Source organism: Macrotis lagotis, chromosome 8, assembly GCF_037893015.1.
Source record: "Macrotis lagotis isolate mMagLag1 chromosome 8, bilby.v1.9.chrom.fasta, whole genome shotgun sequence".
Classification (NCBI taxonomy): domain Eukaryota; kingdom Metazoa; phylum Chordata; class Mammalia; order Peramelemorphia; family Peramelidae; genus Macrotis; species Macrotis lagotis.
Window position 1 is genome coordinate 49,721,737 of NC_133665.1, and position 22,215 is coordinate 49,743,951.

The window sequence follows — 22,215 nt, forward strand, 5'->3', positions numbered from 1 at the left end:
TGAGTCACTTAACCCTACTGCCTTAGAAGAATAAAAAAAAGTTACATGCATTTGAAGGAAAGATTTAGTACAAAAGTGAAAGGGAAAAGAGAGAGATATGAAGATAAAGCACTAAACAGGTAAGTTGACAAATGAAGAGGAGTTGGATGTAAGCATCATATGATTTCAGACATATAGGCAAATATTCTACATCTGGCCAATGGGAATAATTATACTCATTCTTCATGAAATCCCTACTTTAAAGTCTCATGTGGCAGGGAAATAGGCCTGTGTTCTCAAAGGCTGTGACAGCAGAACACAAACTGCAGCAGGTAGATCCTACCAAGCATGTGTGAAAAGACCTCAAGAGCAGGTTTGGTGACAGTCATCCAGAAACCAGTCTAATTAACTGGAAAGAGCTTCATCGCCTAAAGACTGCCCACCAGGTGTAAAATTTCATTTTTTAGATGCAATACCTCAGGAAGATTGTCTAGCAAAAGACAGTGAAGGGTGATCTGTATATGGAAGGAGGTTTTGACATCTATGAAATAATCTTTTTCAGTACTGAACCAAATCAAGCAGGATAATGAGAATGAAAGCACTTTGAAAAGTAAACAGAAACAAAAAATTTCTGTGTAATATTAGCAATTAGCTAATAGGGCAGCTAGGTCATGCAACTAGATAGAGCAGCAGTCCTGGAGTCAGGAGCACCTCAGTTCAAATCCCAACTGAGACACTTAATAATTACCTAGCTATGTTACTTTGGGCAAGTCATTAACCCCATTCCCTTGAAAAAACATTTTAAAAATGAATAGCCAATATTTATAGAGCAATATAAGATTTGCAAAGCATTTTATATACAATATTTCATTTGAGATGTAAATAATAATAATAAACAATAATGAGTTCAGATAGAGACGGTAATGAAAATTAGATCTATATTAGATCAATAGCCTCTGAGACCTGAATGCTTCTGCCCTTATAATCTATACTCTGTACCCTAGCACAAGTTTTTCATAACTGAGTAGAAAACTTATCCAATAATAATACCATATTCCAATTGCTCTTGAGTTTTGGAAAGGTTTTAGCTTACTCAAGGGTACCTTGTATACAAACCAGGATCAGTTATATTAATGTATATCTGATGAGGGAGACAGAGAAAGGGGGGGGTAGTGGCCCATTCTCACTTTCCCTCATTGTTCCTCCCTCCTTTTTCCCAAGAACCTCCTCAACGCCCCCTTTACCTCTTTGTTCCTCAGAGTGTAGATTAGGGGATTCACCATGGGTGTAACCACTGAATAAAACAGAGAAATGAATTTGCCCCGGTCTTGGGAACTACTCTTGGCCGGCAGCAGGTAGGCATAAATGGCTGAGCCATAGAAGAGGAATACTACTATCAAATGGGAGCCACAAGTGTTGAAGGCTTTACGCCGACCTTCACCTGACTGAATCTTCAACACAGCCCGGGCAATGTACCAATAGGAGATGAGGATGATGCTCAGGGGGACTGCAGTGAAGAAAGTACAAACACCATTGAGAACAGCCTCATTGAGGCTTGTGTCACCGCAGGCTAACTTGATCATCGCTGGCACTTCACAGAGAAAATTGTCAACTTTCTGGTGTCCACACAGTGGGAGCTGCACAGTGAATGTTGACTGAATTAGGGAGTTTCCTAGGCCTCCTAGCCAGGCAATGGCAGTTAGCTGCCAGCAAAGCCGAGGGTGCATGATGGTCATGTAGTGCAGGGGCCTGCAGACAGCTACATAACGATCAAATGCCATCACAACCAATAGGATGCCTTCAGTGGCACCCAGCCAGAGGAAGACATATAGCTGGGTTATGCAGCCACTGTAGCTGATGGTTTTGTCTGGGCCCCACAGATTCAACAGCATCTGAGGGACTGAACTTGTAGTAAAGGCAAGGTCAAGGGAGGAGAGGTTACTGAGGAAAAAATACATGGGTGTGTGAAGCCGGGCATCCAGGCGTGATATTAGGATAATGGTCAAGTTGCCCACCAAGGTCATCAGGTAGGAGAGGAGGATAACAACAAAAAAGATCTTCTCCAGCTGGGGATGGTCAGAGACACCCATCAGGATGAAACCTTTAAAGGAGTGATTGTTGGCTCCTCTCATCACTGGCCACCTTCTGGCCCCTAAAGAAGAGAGAAAGGACATTACACTGAGAAAACTGTCAGGAGAGTCAAAAATGAGAGTGTAAACTGTTGATCAAGATTCATTTCCTCAAAGTGAAGTCTTCAAGAAAAATAAGTTAAGAAAGAAAGAGAGAAAAGAAGAATAGGAAGGATTAAAGAAATATCATGAGTCTCCTGGCTCCAGGGCTATCTTCTAGTTTGGGTCTATCATTTCCAGGTCTATTTTTACAGTTACCAAATCCACAACCTCCAAGAATTCCCAAATGAACAGGAAACTTTACAAGAAGAACAATCATGAATTATCAGGACAATTTGGAGAACAACCAAGATGATGAGGGGACTCAAAACTATGCTGAATGATGATTGGGTGAAAAAATTGGGAATATGTAACCTTAGTTGAGAAGACATGGGTAGAGATTGCTATGACAGTTGTCTTAAAATTGTCATAGGAGTAACAGATGAAAAAAGGGTTTTGACTTGTTTTAATTGGACCCAAAAGGTAAAGAAGGAAGTCATAGAGATTTAGTTTGAAGATCAACTTATTGAAAAGCTTCCTAATAATTGTAGTTGTCCAGTATCAGAACCGAGGGTCACATTTTAAATCTCTAAGTGAAACCTCAGTATGATATTAGTCTCAATAAAACAAGATAGAAAAGGAATTATTTAAAATATATATATATATGTACATATATATCCAAATGTAGGGAGATATTTTAGTTTCTCTTTCTTCCTGATATTTTATAATTCATAAATACAAAGAAGTTTTAATATTAACTCAACCAATGTATGATTTGGAAACAAAATAATATAAAAAAATTACATATCTTTAGACAATTTATATTAGATTAATATATAGTTACTACACTCTAGATCCCTGACGGAGTTTTGGATTGCTTTCTCCTTTGCATTACCCTGCTCCTCTGTCTTGGTAGAGATAATGTAATACTCCTTACAGCTCAGGTAATTTACTTGCCAACTTCCTTACAGGTATAATCAAATAAATATTTTTTATATTACCTAAACAAAGGAAAATATGTCCATTAGTTTAGAATTGTATTATGCTATTGCACACTTGCACATGGATTGAGATTGCAAAGGACTTCAGAATATAGACTTTTAGCACTAGAAGACAAGAAGCTAACTTAGAACCTTGAATATTAGAACTGGAAAGGACCATTGAGATCATTTGGTCCAACCAGGGTACACTGGTAAATATTTACCAACAAACCTTCCAAAAATGAAGGGCAGGTTTAAGTTTAATCTGTATCACTAATATTTTCCATTACTTTCTAAGTCTAGATGATTATCAGAAAAATACATCAAGCCCCGATTTGTACTATTACTTATTTCTCAAGTGTAAACATTGCCCTGAAAGTTTAATGATCAAATGTTTTATTGTATACATGATGAAATCTAGGGATCAAAGGTTATATAATTTTGGAATATAGAAACAAAATTAATCTCAGATTGTAAAGCTGAGAAGGTATAAACCTGTACCTTGTAAAAAGTCATAAATGTTTTTGATTTTATGTAAGAGGAATAAAAACTCTCCACTCAATCAAAAAGTGTTTGAATTGAGGATCAGGTTTTGAAAGTTGAAAGAGGTAAGTTTAATGTAAATAGAAAGAAGTGTTATTTTCTGAAGATTGAAAATTTATGAAAATTAAGAGGATCTGGTAAGAAATATAAATCAGCACAATAGAAGTTTCTGTCTGCAACAATAATTTCAGTCATATAGAATCATTTAGGAAAACTGGACTATTTGAAGGATTCATGTACCTTCTTCAGTTATTCTACATCCTTTTGAAAGGGACTAGTAGCCAGTGATCAAAAAATAGTGTCTATGTACTTTGAGGGAAAGCTAAAGGATGGAAGATGTAGATTAGTAGAATAGAAAAATCACTAGATTTAGAGTGAAAGGCAAAATATCACAATCTCTCTGAATCTTGATTTCTTCTTCTCCGTAAAATGAAGGAGATGGATTTCATCCCCAATGTCTTATTCCAGCTTCAAATACAAAATGTGGGGTTGCTTAGATTGAAGAAAAAAATACTAAGATGTTTATACATTTAATTGACTGTTGTCATTGTGAATGGCCTTTTAAAAGAAGGATATTGAGACTTTTAAATGGGTTTGCATTAAATGAGGTGTGGTGCCATGGAAAATGAAGTCTCTTTAGTCACAATCAGAGGAATTCAAATTCTGATTTTACAATTTATTCTCTGTGTGAACCTGAGCAAGTCACAACTCCTCTTAGTCTCAGTTTCCTCATTTGCAAAATGAAGAGTACAACCAACTTTAAATCTATACATCATATGATCTGAATATCTCCAGGATATCCATTAGATGGGATAGCCCACTCTATAGGAGAAGGAGAAGGGATCTCTTAGGACATTAAAGTGATATAAAACAGAAGACATCAATATAAAAAGGAGAAGAAACTTATTCCTATAAACATGATAGAATCATTGGTGCCATTCAGGAAGAAAGGAGATATACAATTTTCATGGGTGATTGAGACTTTTATCTGTCAGGAGGCAAGGAGATGAACTCGGTGATGTCTCAATACTCCTTCCTACTGCAGAAGGATATCTGTAATTCTAGAACTTCTATACCCCTTCACATAATAATGTTTCCTCTCCTATTGGAGTGTAACCAGCTCAAGAACATCTATCATTTTTGTTCTTCCTCTTTTCCCTTCTTGAGCTCCATCTGGAACTGGAACAAGACATTGGGGATGAAATCAAAGTCCTTCATTTTGGAGAGATGAGCAAATCAAGAGCGAGAGACTGTGATTTAAATATTCCCTTTGACTTGAATTCTAGTGAATTTTCTATTCCATTATTCTACATAATGCATTCTTTAGCTAGTCCTCAAAATGCATATGCACTTGAGTTTGCCTAGTTTAGTCTTTGCTATTAGGCTGTTCTTAGCAATGCCTTTTTATTAACCTGCTTCATATCAGTCTTTTATCCTTGTTTTTTTCCTTTGTGGAGTTGACGTGAATAATGGACTTGTAAAATATGCTTAAAGGCATTTACCAAATCATGTCTTACCTACCTTTCCTCCTGGATCAGTAACCTCAGTCTTCAAAGACCATCATTCAATTGGCATCATTTCTTCCACCATTCTTCACTTTCTCTGCCTCTTATTTTTTCTTTTCTATTTACCCTTTCTTCCTTCCTCTTATGGGACTTTAGAATCTTAGATTTGGAAATAGACCTCAGGAGGAGATCAATAAATTTTTCTCAGTCCGTTTCCCTTCCCCTCTACCTCAGCTTCTCCCAGGTCAAAAATGTGGAAGCATAGCTTTGGCTTTGGGACTTTTCTTCACTTTTTGATGCATCTGCAATTCTTCATTTTTTCTCCCTTAATCTCCAAATTTCCCAATCTTCAAACTCTCCCAGTCATTGAATGCCAAAATGTGATGTGGAAGTGGAGCTATCTGAATGAAGGCTGTGACAAGTCATTTCTTGCTTTCCTTTACTCCTTCCCTCCTACTTTCTATCCATCCCTTGCTCTTCATTTTAGGTCTCCCTCCTTCATAACACTAAATTCTTTGATTGGTGAATTGTCCTTTTTCTCTTATTTCCAAACTGGAATGAATCCTGCCAATTTGGGACTAATGGGAGTGGTCTTCAAACAAAGAGGTTGGATTAGAACACCCTTTGCAGAGTCCCTTCCGGCTCATCCATTCTGTGTTTTATGATTTCAAGATTCTTTCCAACTCTGACAACCCTGGTTCTAATAAGGAGTCTGCTGTTAATAGGCTATGACTTATGATTCCCCTTCAGCTGAGAGATGCATCCACAAGAGCAGGAGCCAGACTTTGCTTAGTGAAGCACTGGTAGCCAGGGTTTCACTTTTCTGCACCTTTAGACAGGTCACTTTGCTTCTACACTTTTTTTTCCTCAATTGAGAAATTTAATTCCTGACACCTCCTTCACAAGAGGTGAGAAGCCCCTGTAGACTGAATCCTGGTCCTGTGAAGGAGAAGGCTGTTTGACTTTAGCTCCAGCCCTAAAACCTCCTTCCTCCCTTTGGGTACAGGAACTAAATATCCATACACAGCCCCCTGGTTCACCAGGGCCCTCCATACTCTTCACATTTCCCTTTCTCCTTCAAAACTTACCTAGCCTGTGCCCCAGATTCACATTGAGAATTGACTCATTGCTGATGTATTTCTGGAAGACCAAAACCCAGGTTTCCTGATTCCCAATCTATTGGCTTTCCATTTGATCATTTTTCTGTGGGAAAAAGAGTCAAATTTGGAATCATAGATATCTAGGTTCAAATTTTGACTGTGCAACCTTGGGCAATCAGTTAACTTCTCTGGAACTCTGTTTCTTCATTTGAAAAAATAAGGAGTTTAGATGAGATGATCTGGCTTCCATCTCTAAATCTATGTCTTAGTGGGTTACTGTTACCTTCCTCCAAGGTAACAGTTGCATTTTAGAACACAATTTCATGTCCTTGATGTTTTAATTTAAAAGACTGACTGAAGGTAGAACACAGAGATACTGAATGCTGGAACTGGAAAGGGTTTTAAAAATTGCCTAGTGTCATCCCTTTAGCTACCAAATGAGTAACAGGGGAGTGACTTGTCCAGCTCACAGAGCTGCTGGGAAAGTTTGGCTGCAGAAGCCAGATTTCCTGACTCCTGTTTAATGCACCTTCTGGGATACTTCTTTGCCAGTGTAGGAGATAATTTGGTGAAGGGTGAATCTTTTGAGTCCCGTATCAGATGCTACCTGGAGACAACCAACTTTTCTACTTCCATTGAAGGCTAGTTGCTGCAATTCAGTTGGTTTTCTCACCATCTTTCCTGACTCCAGTAATGGAGCCCTCCATCCACTGAACAACCTAACTGCCTTGGTATCAAGAGATCCTGAGTTCAAATATGACCTCAAACATGTACTATCTATGAGACCCTGAGCATGTCATTTAACTTCTTTGCCTCAGTGTCCTCATGTGTAAATTGTATTGGAGAAGGAAATGGTAAGCTTCTCCAGTATCTTTGTCAAGAAAACTGCAAATGGGGTCACAGAGAGTTGGACACGACTAAAGCAACTGACCACCACCCCGAACAACAACAGCTTAGTGAAAATTATTTTTTTCCTTCATCCAAATTTATGGAGCCTCTGAAATCTAACCAGAGACCTTTTGGTGGACAGATGGATTGTCTGTGGATGCTAGGTTAAGAGTACCTGTTCTGGCGTAAGTCAGTCAACCATTATTTACTGATTGCCTGCTAGGTGCTAGAAAAGTAGATGGTCAAAATAGAAAGAAAGCAGCCCCCCATTAAACCACCAACCAGGTGCTATATGAACCATATTAATTAACTATATTAATTTTGAGACCTGGGGACTGAATGGCTAGGTTCCACTACTAAAATACCATTCCCTAAAGCATCTGTTTCATAGAAGAAAGGTCTTAGTCATTACAGAACAGAGTGAGTGGGTATCCTTACAGTAGGAAATGAAAGAGTCTCCAACACCCTTTGCACACCTGTACTCACCAGGTAATATCTGGAGGGCAAGGGGGTATAGATCTCTTGAAGAGCAAAAAGTAGACTGCTTGTAGGGTTCTTCTCCCAATCCTGGCTTAGGGTTTTCAGGTTTTAACAATTGTTTAGTTCCAGGTCTTCTAAGGATATTGGTTGTTTCCAGATTTGGCTCAGTTGCTGATTCTGCAATAGCCCATGGGAGAGTGAAGACCTTCCCCAGTCAATTACTAATAAGCACCAAAGTAGCCAAAATTCAGGACAAAAAAACTTGTCCCCAAAGAGCAGAGATAGTCTGTCTCCTTAATTTCTTCCCCACTACTAGTAATGCTTTTTTCCCCCATAACAATTTTTTATTATTATAATGTTTTAAAATAATGCTCATTTTATTCTTTATACTTTTGAATTTGTTTTCACATGCATTATTTTATTTGGTCCTAAAGACATTGCTGTTTTGTAAGTAGGGTAGGAATTATTTATATTTGTGTGCCAGATGAGGAAACTGAGGTGTAAAATTGTAATTTATTCATCCAGAGTCACACAACTCTTGATCTTATTATCACTCACAATTGTTCTACTTATATATGAATGTCTCTGAATCAATAACCTATATTTCTTTCTGCTTTATGACCACAAACCCGTGGTATGCTGGTAAATGTTTGACTCTCTGGAATAAAATGTATGTACAATATATTTTAACATTTAATTTGCAGGGACTGTCAAGTGGTGCAGTTGATAGAGCATGTGTCACGGACTCAGGAGTACCTAAGTCAAATCTGGCCTCAAATCTGGCCTTACATAGCTGTATGCTCTTGGGCAAGTCACTTAACACCATTACCTTGCAAATCACCAAAAAAGAAAATATATAAATAAACATTTAATCTGCATTCACAGATTCTACATCATTTTCTTAAGACTAGAGTACAAAATCAAAAAAGAAGCAAATCTATATCTGTACCCTAAATTTCTCCAAGGAATAGCATGACTTATCATCAGTTCTTTGGAATCATGAATAATCATTGTACTGATCATAATTCCTACAGCTGTCAAAGGTGTTTTTATTTATGGTGTTACTTTTATCGTTTAAATTGTTCTCCAGATTTCACTATACATTATCAATTTAGTATTTATTATCAGTTAAGGACTTTTAAGTCTTCAAGAATGTCTATTTTATAGGATAATCATTCTTTTGATTCTATTCATTTCACTCTATGTCACTTGATATGTCTTTCTTGAAAACATCTATTTTTTTTATTTTTTACAGCACAAAAGTATTCTATCACATTCATATTTTATACCTTTTTCAACTATTCTTCTATTAATAAGCAACCTTTTGTTTATAGCTTTAAGTCACCAATATAGCTATAATCAACACTTTTATCCATAAACAAACTGTTTTGCTTTCTTTGATTTCTTTTGGGTAAAGCTTAGGAGTGATCCCAAATTGCTTTACACAATGTTTGTATCCATTCACAGATCCGCCTGTGAACTGTGACTGCCATTTCTACCTTCAAAACATTTCTAGTATACATCTTTTGTCTAGCCACCACCTTTGTTTAAGCCTTCATCAACTCCTGGCTAGTACATGTTTTCTTGTAATGACATTTATGAAAATATAGAACATTTATATTAGGAACAGTAATCCAGGGGCAGCTAGGTGGTGCAGTGGATAGAGTACTGGCCCAGGACTTAGGAGTACTTGAGTTCGAATTGGACCTCAGACACTTAATAACTACCTAGCTGTGTGGCCTTTTGCAAGCCACTTAAAATCCATCGGCATGCAAAAATAAACAAACAAACAAATTAATTAATTAATTAATAAGCCAAAAAATACATTCCACTAATGTTGGGTCAGTAGCATCATCTATGTTTATTCAAGGAGGCCATACTTCTTTTAGGTAGTATAGTAGGAGAAAGAGCCCTCGAAGAGCCAAAGACCACTCTTGACTTCAGTACCACCACCAACAAGTAATTATTAAGCACATGTTATTTTCCAAGCACTTTGCTAAGCACTGTGGAGACAGAAAAATGATGCAGAGAAGGCTAAGACCTGAAGCAAGGAGACTGATTATTGACTATTGCAACAGTTCAGTCATGTCATGTCATTCTAATTTCAAATTCAACATATCTAGAATTTAATCATTACTTTTCCCCCAAATTCTGCCCCTCCTTCAAACATCTCTCTTTCTGATTTGACACCACTATCACCCACACTGGAGATCTCAGTCATCTTTGATGCTTTGCTTTCCCTGACCTGCACATCCTATTATTTACATATGCTTTGGAGTTAGGAAGACCTGAATTCTGTCCAGCCTGAGACACATGATAATTCCTAGCTGTGTGACTTTGGGCAAGTCACTTCATCATTTCCCCCTTCCCCCCCCCCATTAAAGCAGTAAATAAAATGAAGTCATCCAATCATTTGCCAAAGTTTCTCAATTTTACCCCTCCAATATTTCACATATTTCTTCATCCTTTCAATTCACAATACCACTACCATAGCTCAGGACCGCATTATGTCTCAACTATACTTCTAGTCTCTAGTCTATCACATCTCTAATCTATTTTCATAGCTGTCTAAAAGTGTTTCTAATGTGCTACTTCTCTCATTCCTGTACACAAAAACTTTCAACAGCCCTTCTTGGCCTATTGGATAAAATAAAAACCCCTTGTTCTGGCACTCAAGGTCCTTTACAATCTAGTTCTATCCGTCTTCCCTTCTCTAGCTCACACTACTCACCCCTATTAACTCTGTGATTCCATGAAACTATACTACTATCTGTTCCAAACTCTTATTCTGCTTTCAGCTGTCTCTAGACCTTGGCTAACAAATCCATGCAAATTCTCATAATGGATTTCTCTATCTATACTTGTTTGTTATCCCTTCCTTTTTTCAAGGTCCAAATCTAAATCTAACTTGAAGTCTTCCCTCCCTGATTCCCCAAACAAAAGTAACTTTCCTCCTCCTCCAGTATTTCAAGGCATATTATCTAAAGTACTGCTTTTCACTTCCTGTGATTTCTCACATCATACTTACTTGTACATGCAACCATAGCTCAGTACTCATTGTTCTAACTGACATAGATTAGGTTCAGTCATAGGGACTTCTCAAAAAATCTATTGACTTATTTTTCCCTCATTCCTCCAAAGATTTCCTGTAAATAATTCATATCTAAACATTATCAGAAAATAAATAAATAAACCAGTAAATAAATACGTAAAAATTAATAGATACAGGATCACTTTGATTTCACTCTACAGAAATGAAGTAGAATAGATAAAGAATTTAGAGTAATCTACAGGTAATATAATTGTCCTATTCCCCCCACATGGACCTTTACATTCCTCTGGATTTATAGCAACGTTGTGTGGTTTGAATTCCCCTTAGAAAGAAACAAACTGGAGGTACTAGAGGTGAAAAGTGTCAACATTCTGGTGAGTCCTGTCTCTAGTCAATGAACTCATGTAGTACTCTGAGCTTTATGGTCCTAGCCTTGGAAAGGAAACACACTTGAGATTTCTAGAGAAGCAACTGTTTTCATTTCTATGGGCAACATAACTCACAGTTCCTAGATTTTTCACTCTTTTGTATTATATTAGTATTCTGTTGTTTTCCAGTTGTGGCCAACTCTTTGGGATTCCATTTGGGTTTTTCTTAGCAAAGACACTGGAGTGGTTTGCCATTTTATTCTCTAGTTCATTTTACATATAAGAAAATTGAGTCAAGCAGGTTAAGTAACTTGTACAGAGTCACTCAGCCACTATTAATTGTCAGAGACCAGATTTGAACTGAATAAAGAGAGCTCTTTTGGCACTCTATCCACTGAACCACCTAGCTGCCCTCTTTATTATAGATCATCTTTTTATTGCTTCTTTTGTTCTGGGACCACCTGCTAGACACTCAGACAAGGATGTCAAATTTCTTCTCAATGTTGAGATTTCAGGAAACCTGACCACTCCTTTAGAAAGTTTCAGAGATGATAAAAGTCCTACATTGGGAACATATAGAACACACTTCAAGGACTCCTACAAGCTGTTCATAAGGTTTTCTGGGGCCATATGATTGACAGCTTAGGTGACTACATATTTCTCTGTCACTTCTTCTCCATGGTTGGATCTAGGAGCTCTTATAAATTTACCACTGCCTTGTTCAGCTGGGTGGTACAGTGGATAGAGTGCTGGGCCCGGATTCAGGAAGACTCATCTTTCTGAGTTCAAATCTGGTCTCATACACTAACTAATTGGGCAAAAGTCTTTTTATTTGGCCTTTTAACATTTAATTGTTTTACAATTATATTCAATAGTAATATGTGCCTATCATTTTTGTAAGGTTTTGAATTTTACAATTCCCCCTCCACAGAAGGCTGTCTGATAGTCTCTACATTGTTTCCATACTATACATTGATGTAAATTGAATGTGTTATAAGAATAAACATAAGAGTAAACATAAATCCCCTCCCTCCCCCACAATAAGATGAGAAACCTCAAGAATAGAGAGAGAAAAAAAAATTGTTCTTCAGTCTGTGTTCAGATTTCAATGGCTCTGTCTCTGGGGTAAGTTGCTTTCTTTATCATAAGTCCACCAGAGAAGTTGCTTCAATATTTTTCCCCTCAGTTGCTATTATTAGCTGTACCTTCATTCTGTTCCTCCCCACTCTCATTTATTCTATTCTCTCTCTCCTTTCACCCTGGCCCTGTCCAAAAGTGTGTTGAATCTGACTACCCTCTCCCTTGATCTTCCCTCTCTTCTATCATCTATTCTTCCCTTCCCTCCCCCCAGTCCCCTTATCCCATACCTTTCTACTTATTTTTCTCTAGTGTAAGATAGATTTCATCACCCCATTAAGTGTGTATCCTATTTCCTCTCTGAGCCATTTCTGATGAGAATGAAGACTTGCTCATTCCCCCTTGCCTTCCCCATTTCCACTCCATTGAAAAAGCTTTTTTTTTTACTCTTATGGGAAACTTCTTAGCTTCTTCATCATCTCCCTTTCCTTGCTTCTAGTAATTTTTTTTATCACCCATTGACTCCATCTTTTTTACCATATTATTCCATTATATTCCACTCCTTCCTATGCCCTGTCTACATATGCTCCTTCTAACAGCTCTTATAAATGAGAAAATTCATATGAGTTATCAATATTTTCTTCCCATGCAGGAATACAAACAGTTCAATACCATTAAGTTCATCATAGTTATTTCTTATCTTCCACTCCCTTTGTGGTTCTCACCAGAGTCTTGTACTTGGAGATAAAACTTTCTGTTCTGCTCTGGTCATCTCAATAGGAAAGTTTGAAAGTTCCCTGTTTCAATGAAAGTTCATCTTTTCCCCTGAAAGAGGATGTTCAGTTTTGATGGGTAGTTGATTCTCAGTTGTAAACCAAGATCTTTTGCCTTCTATATCATATTCTAATCTCTATGGGCACTTAATGTACATGCTGTGTAATCCTGACTATGGAGCCTCAGTAGTAGAATTCTTTGTTTCTCGTAGTTTTTACAATTTTCTCTTTGATTTGGGAGTTTTGGAATTTGGCTATAATATTCCTGTAAGTTTTCTTTTGGGATCTCTTTCAGGATGTGACTGGTGAACTCTCTTGATTTCTAGCCTACCCTTAGTTTCTAGGATCTCAGGGCAATTTTGCTGTATTGTTTCATGAAAAATGAAGTCTAGGCTCTTTGGTTTGTGGCTTTCAGATAGCCCAATAATTTTTAAATTATTTCTTCTGTATCTGTTTTTGAGGTTGGTTATTTTTCCAATGAGATATTTCACATTTTCTTCTAATTTCTGGCTTTTTTGGAAGCATTTCATTTCTTCCTGATTTCTTGCAAAGCCATCAGCTTCCTTTAGTTCCATTCTGCATTTGAAGGAGTTATTTTCTTTTTTTATCATCTTTTCCAGCTGTATAATTCTGCTTTTTAAGGCATTCTTCTCCTCATTTGATTTTTGTTTTGCTTTTTATCCCATTAGGCCTAAACTGGTTTTTAACATATTATTTTCTTCAGTATTTTTTTTTGTATATCTTTCACCAAGCTTTTGATTTGTTTTTCATGATTGTTCTGCATCACTCTCATTTCTCCTCCCATTTTTTCCTCCATCTCCCTTAATTACATTTCAAAGTCTTTTTTGAGCTCATCCATAGTCTGAGCCTATTTTCCATTTCTCTTGGAGGTCTTGGATATGGAAGCTTCTATTTTGTCATCATCTGAGTATGTGTTTTTATCTTCCATTGGACTAAAGTAACTCTCTATGGTGAGATTCTTCTTTTTCTGTTTACTCATTTCCTCAACCCAAGACAGCACTTCCAATGCTTTGGCTTTGTTTTTTTTTTTTTGTGACACCCCACTGGGACCTTTATTCCTCCAAGGTCTTGTGCTCTCTTGCCTGTACTTTGATAAGTAGATGGCCCCCATACCTCTCTCTGCCCTGGGGCTATAAGAAGGGATCCTGCTATCTTAGTATGGAAGCCCAAACTGCAACCTGGATCTGAGTATAGGCAAACAGCAGAGTCCTACCCCAAGGGAGAGCAGAGAAATTTCTGCAGACTTCCCTTACCATCTCTGGGGGTGCAAGCTGCTTTCTCCAGATTCTTGCTGCAGATTCTGCAACATATGCTCCCTCACTTCACATTCACTCTGGTGTAGCAGAGTTCTCTCCCCACTCCTTCAAGCTGTTGCCGGTGATCTCTGGGCTGGGCTGGGCTGGGCTGCACTGGGTGAGGCTGGGCTGCATTGGAGGCTTTTTTATTCCAACCCCATAGTTCTGGTGAAGCACTCCTTCCCCATGAAACTTCTAAGTTATCTTGAACTGGGAAAATGTATCACTCAGTCTTTCTGTGGGTTCTGCCCCTCTAAATTTTGGCTAGAGTCATCCTTTGTTTGTGTTTTGAAGGTTTGGGGTGGGGGAGGAATTCCCAGGAAATGCTGCCTTCATATCACCATCTTGGCTCCAACCCCTGGGCAAGTCCTTTGACCTGCCTGCCTCAATTTCTTTATCTGTAAAATTAGGTAAATAAGAATATGGCAAACCACTCCAGTATCTTCACCAAGAAAAACCCAAAATGGGCTCACAAAGGGTCAGACATGACTGAACAACAACAACAAAAAGATTCATGAGGCAATCTAAACTCAAAATAGTTTGCATTGGAAAGTGTTAGGGAGGAGATCTTGTGTAGCTATACTAGAGGATGAAGGGAAGGATTTTCTCTTCTATCCTACTGGGTCTGATGAGATCAATACAAGTTTGGAAGACTCTACCACCGATTTGCCACAAATAGTTCACATGAACATTTTGAATGGACATAACTAAATTTGTGTGTCTCATGTTTCTTTTGAGCTCCTACAATTCTACATTGCTCATAGGGTAGCTAATTGGAGCAGAGGATAGGCCAATGGCCTTGTAGTCAAGAGGACAGGAGTTCAAATCCAGTTTCAGACACTTAATGATTATTAGCTTGGTGAAGTTGGGCAAGTCACTTAACCCTCTTTGCCTGGAAACCAAGACCATCTCCAGTCATCCTGATCTTATCTGGCTACTGGATCTAGATGGCTCTGGAAAAGAAAATAAGAATGGTGATTTAGCACAGTCCCCCTTCATGCAAATTCAATACATGTGCTTGTCATGGCATTAACTCCCTGATGTCATAGTCTTCTTCAAGAACAAAGGGCGGGCCAAGATGGTGAGGAGAAGACAGGCACAGTTCTAAAGTCTCCTGATCTCTTCCCCATCTATCACATGAAACAAACCTCTTAAAAGAAATCTGACCCACAAAACGCAGAAAGAAAAGCCAGGAGAAAGAACATCTACCTCAGGATGTGTCTCCAGCAGCAGCTTTGACTGAATTCGGGTGGGTGAGTCTGTGCTCAGAAGGAGGATCAGCCCCGGATCAACCAGATTAACAGCTGAATTGGAACAGGGAGTCTGAGGGCCCGAGTGCAGGTCCTGCTGGATCGGCTGTGGGGCTAGACAGCAGGGGCTTGGGTCGGCTGGGGAGCAGAGGCACTAGTGTTGGTGCTGTCCCCTGGGAGCTTGCAGACAGGGCTGGGGGGAAAGTTCTGGAGCAGGAAAACCTCGGATGCCATCCCTGGGCTCCTCTAGTCTGAGGTCAGAGTCCCATTACAACTCAGACTTCTTCCCTAACAAACAAAGGCAAACTAATTCTGCCTCAGGCCCAGGTGTGTGAGCAGAAGAACCAGCCCAGCTGAGGAATGACCTCAAGCCAGGGTAAAGCCCACCATTGATTGAAGGCAAAAGAATTCAATAGCTCCAACTCCTCCCTTCAAGCAAATGGAGAAGGCCTCAACCAAGGTCAGAGACACTCCAGAGAAAGCAACCAGCACCTTCTACTGGCCAGCCAGAGAAACTGCACTCAGTGAGTAAAGCCTTTAGTGATCCCAAGCCCCTGGGAACCAGCCCCTTCCCAACTCAGGCCTTAGCAAAATGAAGAAGGGTCAGCGGAAAGGTGGATCCATAGAAAAATTCTTGGAAGGGAAAGACCCTAATTCAGAGAGACCTGGAACCTCTGAGGAGAATACAATCTGGTCTTCAGCACAGAAAGACTTCCTTGAAGAAATAAGGAAGGAGCTTAAAAATTTGGGAGAGACAATTAATAACTTGCAACAAGAAAACAATACCATAGAAAGTACAATTGGACAAATACAAAAGGAGAATAAATCTCTCAGATCATCAATTGGACAATTACTAAATGAGAATAAATCTCTCAGATCATCAATTGGACCAATACAAAATGAGAATAAATCTCTCAGATCCTCAATTGGACAAATACAAAATGAGAATAATTCTCTCTGATCTTCAAATGGACAAATGCAAAAAGAAATTAATTCTCTCAAAACCTCAATTGGAAAAAAAAAACCTCAATTGGTCAAATGGAAAGCTCTTTCAAAAGAAGAATTGACCAATTGGAAAAGGAGTTGCAAAAGGTTAATGAAGAAAACTCCTCCCCCCAAAAAAGAATGGAGTCTACAGAAACTAATGACTCCATGAGACAGCAAGAGTCAGTTAAACAAAATCAAAAAATAGAAAAAATAGAAGCAAATGTAAAATACCTCATCAATAAAACCACTGACCTCAAGAATAGATCGAGGAGGGGAAACCTGAAAATTATAGGACTTCCTGAAAACATTGAAGAGAAAAAAAGCCTGGACTTAATATTACAGGATCTAGTGATGGAAAACTGCCCTGATATCATGGAATCGGAGGGCAAAGTAGTTATTGAAAGAGTACATCGATCCCCACCAGAAAAAGATCCTAAAATGAAAACACCAAGGAATGTTGTGGCCAAACTGCAGAACTATCAGATAAAAGAGAAAATCCTGCAAGCAGCCAGAAAGAAACAATTTAAATATCAAGGAGCCACAGTAAGGATCACGCAGGACCTGGCTGCATCAACTTTAAGGGATTGAAGGGCCTGGAACAAGATATTTCAAAGAGCACGGGAGCTTGGAATGCAGCCAAGAATCTACTTTCCTGCAAAGCTGAGCCTTCTCTTCCAGGGAAAAAAGATGGACATTTAATGAAATGGAAGAATTCCAAAAATTTCTGATGAAAAGACCAGAGCTAAACAGAAAATTTGGACATCAAACAGGAGGTTCAAGAGACACACGAAAAGGTAAAAAAAAAGGGTGGCAGTAAAAGGAAAAAATAATGCAATCCAGTAAGTTGAAACTGGCTATATCCCAGCATGGGGGGGGGGGGGGAAGATTTTCATAAATCTTGAGAATAGTAACTCTAACAGAGAGAATATACCTAGCCAGAAATGATGGACATTCATGACCTATCCATGAGACTGCTATCTAAAGAGATGTAACTGGCTTTAACCCCACTTGGGAGAAAGACTCTAATAACTCTCAGGAATTTTGACTCTATTCAATAGAATATACTGAACTAGAAGGGACAGACACTCAGAATTTTTTATGACTTAGGTAGAATGATCTAAGAAACACTACCTCCTTAAAAAGGGGGACAGGAAAGAGACTGGAGGAGGGAGAGGAGTGAATGGGGTAAATCTCATTACACTAAGAGGTACAAAAAAACCTATGGTAATAGAGGGGAAGAAGGGAGCAGATGAGAAACACCTGAATCTTCTCATCACACTTGGCTTAAAGTCAATCTACACATACTCAGTTAACTTATAAAACATCGAACCCATCAACTATTAAAAGGGGGAAAAGGGAGGGGGGATGGAGAAAGGGAAGGGGAGTGGGGGAAAAAGGGGGAAATAACAAAAGGAAGGAAAGGGGAGGGTGTGATATAGGAAGGCAAACACACTGAAGGAGGTGGTATTCAGAAAAAAAAATACTGGGGAATATGGATAAAGGGGGAAAATATAAACAGAGGGAAGATAGCATGGAGGGCAATAAAGAATTAGTAATCATAACCTTGAATGTGAATGGGATGAACTCTCCCTTAAAACATAAGTGAATAGCAAAGTGGATTAAAAACCAGAAGCCTACAATATGCTGCTTAAAAGAAACTCATTTGAAGCAGACAGATACATATAGATTAAAGGTAAAAGGTTGGAGCAAAATATATTTTGCTTCAGCTGAAGTTAAAAAATCAGGGGTAGCAATCCTTATCTCAGACAAAGCAGCAGCAAAAATAAATAGTGTTAAAAGAGATAAGGAAGGAAACTTTATCCTCCTAAAAGGTACCATCATTTCAATATTGAATATATATGCACCCAGTGGGACAGCACCCAAATTCTTAGAGGAGAAGCTGAAAGAACTACAGGAAGGCATAGACAGAAAAACTTTATTAGGGGGAGCCCTCAACCTCCCGCTACCAGATCTAGATAAATCGAATCATAAAATAAACAAGAAAGAAGTTAAGGAAGTAAATAGATTGTTAGAAAAATTAGATATGGTAGACTTATGGAGGAAATTGAATGGGGATAGAAAGGAATATACCTTTTTCTCTGCAGTACATGGAACTTATACAAAAATTGACCATGTACTAGGACATAAAAACCTAATGATCAACTGCAGAAAGGCAGAAATAGTGAACACATCTTTCTCAGATCACAATGCAATAAAAGTCATATGCAATATTGGGCCAAGGAGATATAGACCCAGAACAAATTGGAAACTGAATAACCTCATTTTAAAGAATGAATGGAGCAAAAAACAAATTATAGAAAAAATTAACCATTTTATCCTAGATAATGATAATAATGAAACAGCATACCAAAACCTATGGGATTCATTCAAAGCGACTCTCAGGGGATATATTATAGCTCTAAATGCTTACATGAATAAATTGGAGAAAGAGGAAATCAATGAACTAAACATGTAACTAAAAAAATTAGAGAAAGAACAAATCAAAAATCCCCAATTAAATACCAAATTAGAAATTCTAAAAATTAAAGGAGAAATTAATGAAATCAAAAGCAAAAAAACTATTGAGTTAATAAATAAAACCAAAAGTTGGTATTATGAAAAAACCAATAAAATTGATAAACCTCTGGTCAATCTGATTTAAAAAAGGAAAGAAGAAAACCAAATTGCTAGTATCATAAATGAAAAAGGTGAACTCACCACCAATGAGGAGGAAATTAAAATAACAATTCAAAATTATTTTGCCCAACTCTATGGCAATAAGTTTGATAATCAAAGTGAAATGGATGAATATTTACAAAAATATAAGTTTCCCAGATTAAATGAAGAAGAGATTAAATACCTAAACAACCCTATCTCAGAAAAAGAAATTCAACATGCAATCATTGAACTCCCTAAAAAAAAATCTCCCGGGCCTGATGGATTCACAAGTGAATTCTACCAAACATTTAAGGAACAATTGGTTCCAATCCTATATAAACTCTTTGGGAAAATAGGGAAAGATGGAACTCTGCCTAACTCTTTCTATGAAACCAATATGGTACTGTTAACTAAACCAGGAAGAGTTAAAACAGAGAAAGAAAATTATAGAGCTATTTCCCTGATGTATATAGATGCAAAAATCTTAAATAAAATCTTAGCAAAATGATTACAACAAGTTATCACTAGGATAATACATTATGATCAAGTAGGATTTATTCCAGGAATGCAGGGTTGGTTCAATATTAGGAAAACTGTTAGTATACTCAATTATATCAACAACAAACCTATCAGAAATCATATGATCATATCAATAGATGCTGGAAAAGCTTTTGACAAAATACAGCATCCATTCCTATTAAAAACACCAGAGAGTGTAGGAATAAATGGACTGTTCCTTAAAATAATTAGCAGTATCTATCTGAAGTGATCAACAAACATTATATTCAATGGGGAGAAGCTAGAGGCATTCCCAATAAGATCAGGGGTGAAACAAGGGTGCCCATTATCACCACTACTATTCAATATTGTATTAGAAATTTTACCTTCAGCAATTAGAAAAGAAAAAGAAATTGAAGGAATTAGAATTGGGAAGGAAGAGACAAAACTCTCACTCTTTGCAAATGACATGATGGTCTACCTAGAGAATCCCAAGAAATCATCCAAAAAACTACTGGAAACAATTAACAATTTCAGCAAAGTTGCAGGTTATAAAATAAACCCTCATAAATCCTCAACTTTTCTATATATGTCTAGCAAGATACAGCAGGAAGGGCTAGAAAAGAGAAATCCCATTCAAAGTAACCTCAGACAATATAAAATACTTGGGAGTCTATTTGCCAAGACAGACTCAGAATCTTTTTGAAAACAATTATAAAACACTTCTCACACAAATTAAATAAGATTTAAATAACTGGGCAAATATCAACTGCTCATGGATAGGTCGATCTAATACAATAAAAATGACAATTCTGCCAAAACTAAACTATCTGTTTAGTGCCCTACCAATCAAAATTCCAAAAAATTACTTTAATGAGTTAGAAAAAATTGTAAATAAATTCATATAGAGAAATAAAAAGTCAAGAATTGCCAGGATCTTAATGAAAAAAAAAGTGCAAAAGAAGGTGGCTTAGCCCTACCTGATCTAAAATTATATTATAAAGAATCAGTCATCAAAACTGTTTGGTATTGGCTAAAACTAGACTAGAATAGACTAGGTGTAAAAGCAGGAGAGGATTATAGTAATCTGCTGTTTGATAAACCCAAAGAGTCCAGCCATTGGGATAAAAACTCCCTCTTTGATAAAAACTACTGGGATAATTGGAAGTTAGTATGGAAGAAACTTAGATTAGACCAACACCTAACATCCTTTACCAAGAAAAGATCCAAATGGTCACAGGACTTACATATAAAAAAAAAACCAATACTATAAACAAATGAAAAGCTCAAGGACTAATTTACCTGTCAGATCTATGGAAAGGGGAGCAGTTTATGACTAAGGAAGAGTTGGAGAACAGCACCAAAAACCAATTAGATGATTTCGATTACATTAAATTAAAAAGCTTTTGCACAGATAAAAACCAATGCAACAAAGATCAAAAGAAATGTAGTAAATTGGGAAACAATCTTTACAACTAATGATTCTGACAAAGGACTCATTTCTAAAATATACAGAGAACTGAGTCATATTTTTAAAACAAAAAACCATTTCTCAATTGACAAATGGTCAAAGGATATGCAAAGGCAATTTATAGATGAGGAGATCAAAGCAATCCATAGCCATATGAAAAAATGCTCTAAATCATTAATTATTAAAGAAATGCAAATTAAAGCTTCTCTGAGGTACCACCTCACACCTCTCAGATTGGCCAGTATGACCAGGAAGGATAATGATCATTGTTGGAAGGGATGTGGGAAATCTGGGACACTATTACACTGTTGGTGGAGCTGTGAACTCATCCAACCCTTCTGGAGAGCTATTTGGAACTATGCCCAAAGGGCACCAAAATCTCAAAATATAAATATTTTCCCACCTCTCCAGGCCTGTGGAGAGATGTAAAAACGTCCTATTGATGATTAAATATACATATACACATGATACACCAATTAAGACTGGTCACCAGAAATACAAGTCATAGGCACAGACTTCAAAATCTAAATTTCCCTGTCCCAGAAAAAAGTCTTCTTCCCCCTTTCTCTTAACTCATTGAACCACGAAGATTCCCAATCAATAACCTATTGAAAAACATCGTCATTGCCCAACCCCCTCCTCCTCCTCAAACCAGGAAGAAGGCATAGAAGTCCCATGATTTCTAAAATAAGTTTTTTGAGACAAGGGTTTGAGTTTTGAAGTTCCAAAAAGGAAGACTTCCCTTCTCCCTCCCCCACCTCCCTCTGCAGAGGGTGGGAAAGGCAAAGAATGAGAGAAAGCATTTGAAATTACTTAAGATGTTGACAGTACAATCTGGAGTTGTTGCATTTTGTAAACAGTAGTCAACACCTTTACAAACTGTCCAATAGCATGTGACACCTTTGCTCTCCACACAGGAAGCACAGCTAGTGTTCCATTCAAAGCCCTCTTCTGCCCAAGCAATGGCCATGTTGCATGCAGCTATAGGCTGAAAAGTGAAACTAGCTGTATTCATTTTAGAGTTCAGGGTCTGCATCAGTTTGAGTACAAGTCAGGTTCTGTGTCAGGGTCTCCGGCAGCCTTACTGGTGAGTTTAGGGGTTTGGATCAGGTTTATTATGCA

At 37.7% G+C, this 22,215-nt stretch overlaps 1 protein-coding gene across 1 annotated transcript; it reads right to left on the reverse strand.

Annotated features, from left to right (window-relative positions):
- Window positions 1-1,172: 1,172 nt before the first annotated feature.
- LOC141495500 (olfactory receptor 2C1-like) lies at window positions 1,173-2,111 on the reverse strand. Its single transcript, XM_074196886.1, has one exon. It carries the CDS (start codon window positions 2,109-2,111, stop codon window positions 1,173-1,175), a length of 939 nt encoding a protein of 312 aa, XP_074052987.1.
- Window positions 2,112-22,215: the final 20,104 nt, after the last annotated feature.

Bases quoted from the DNA above. Each gene is read 5' to 3' on its own strand.
- LOC141495500 (XM_074196886.1), bottom strand. From the start codon at position 2,111: ATGAGAGGAGCCAACAATCACTCCTTTAAAGGTTTCATCCTGATGGGT.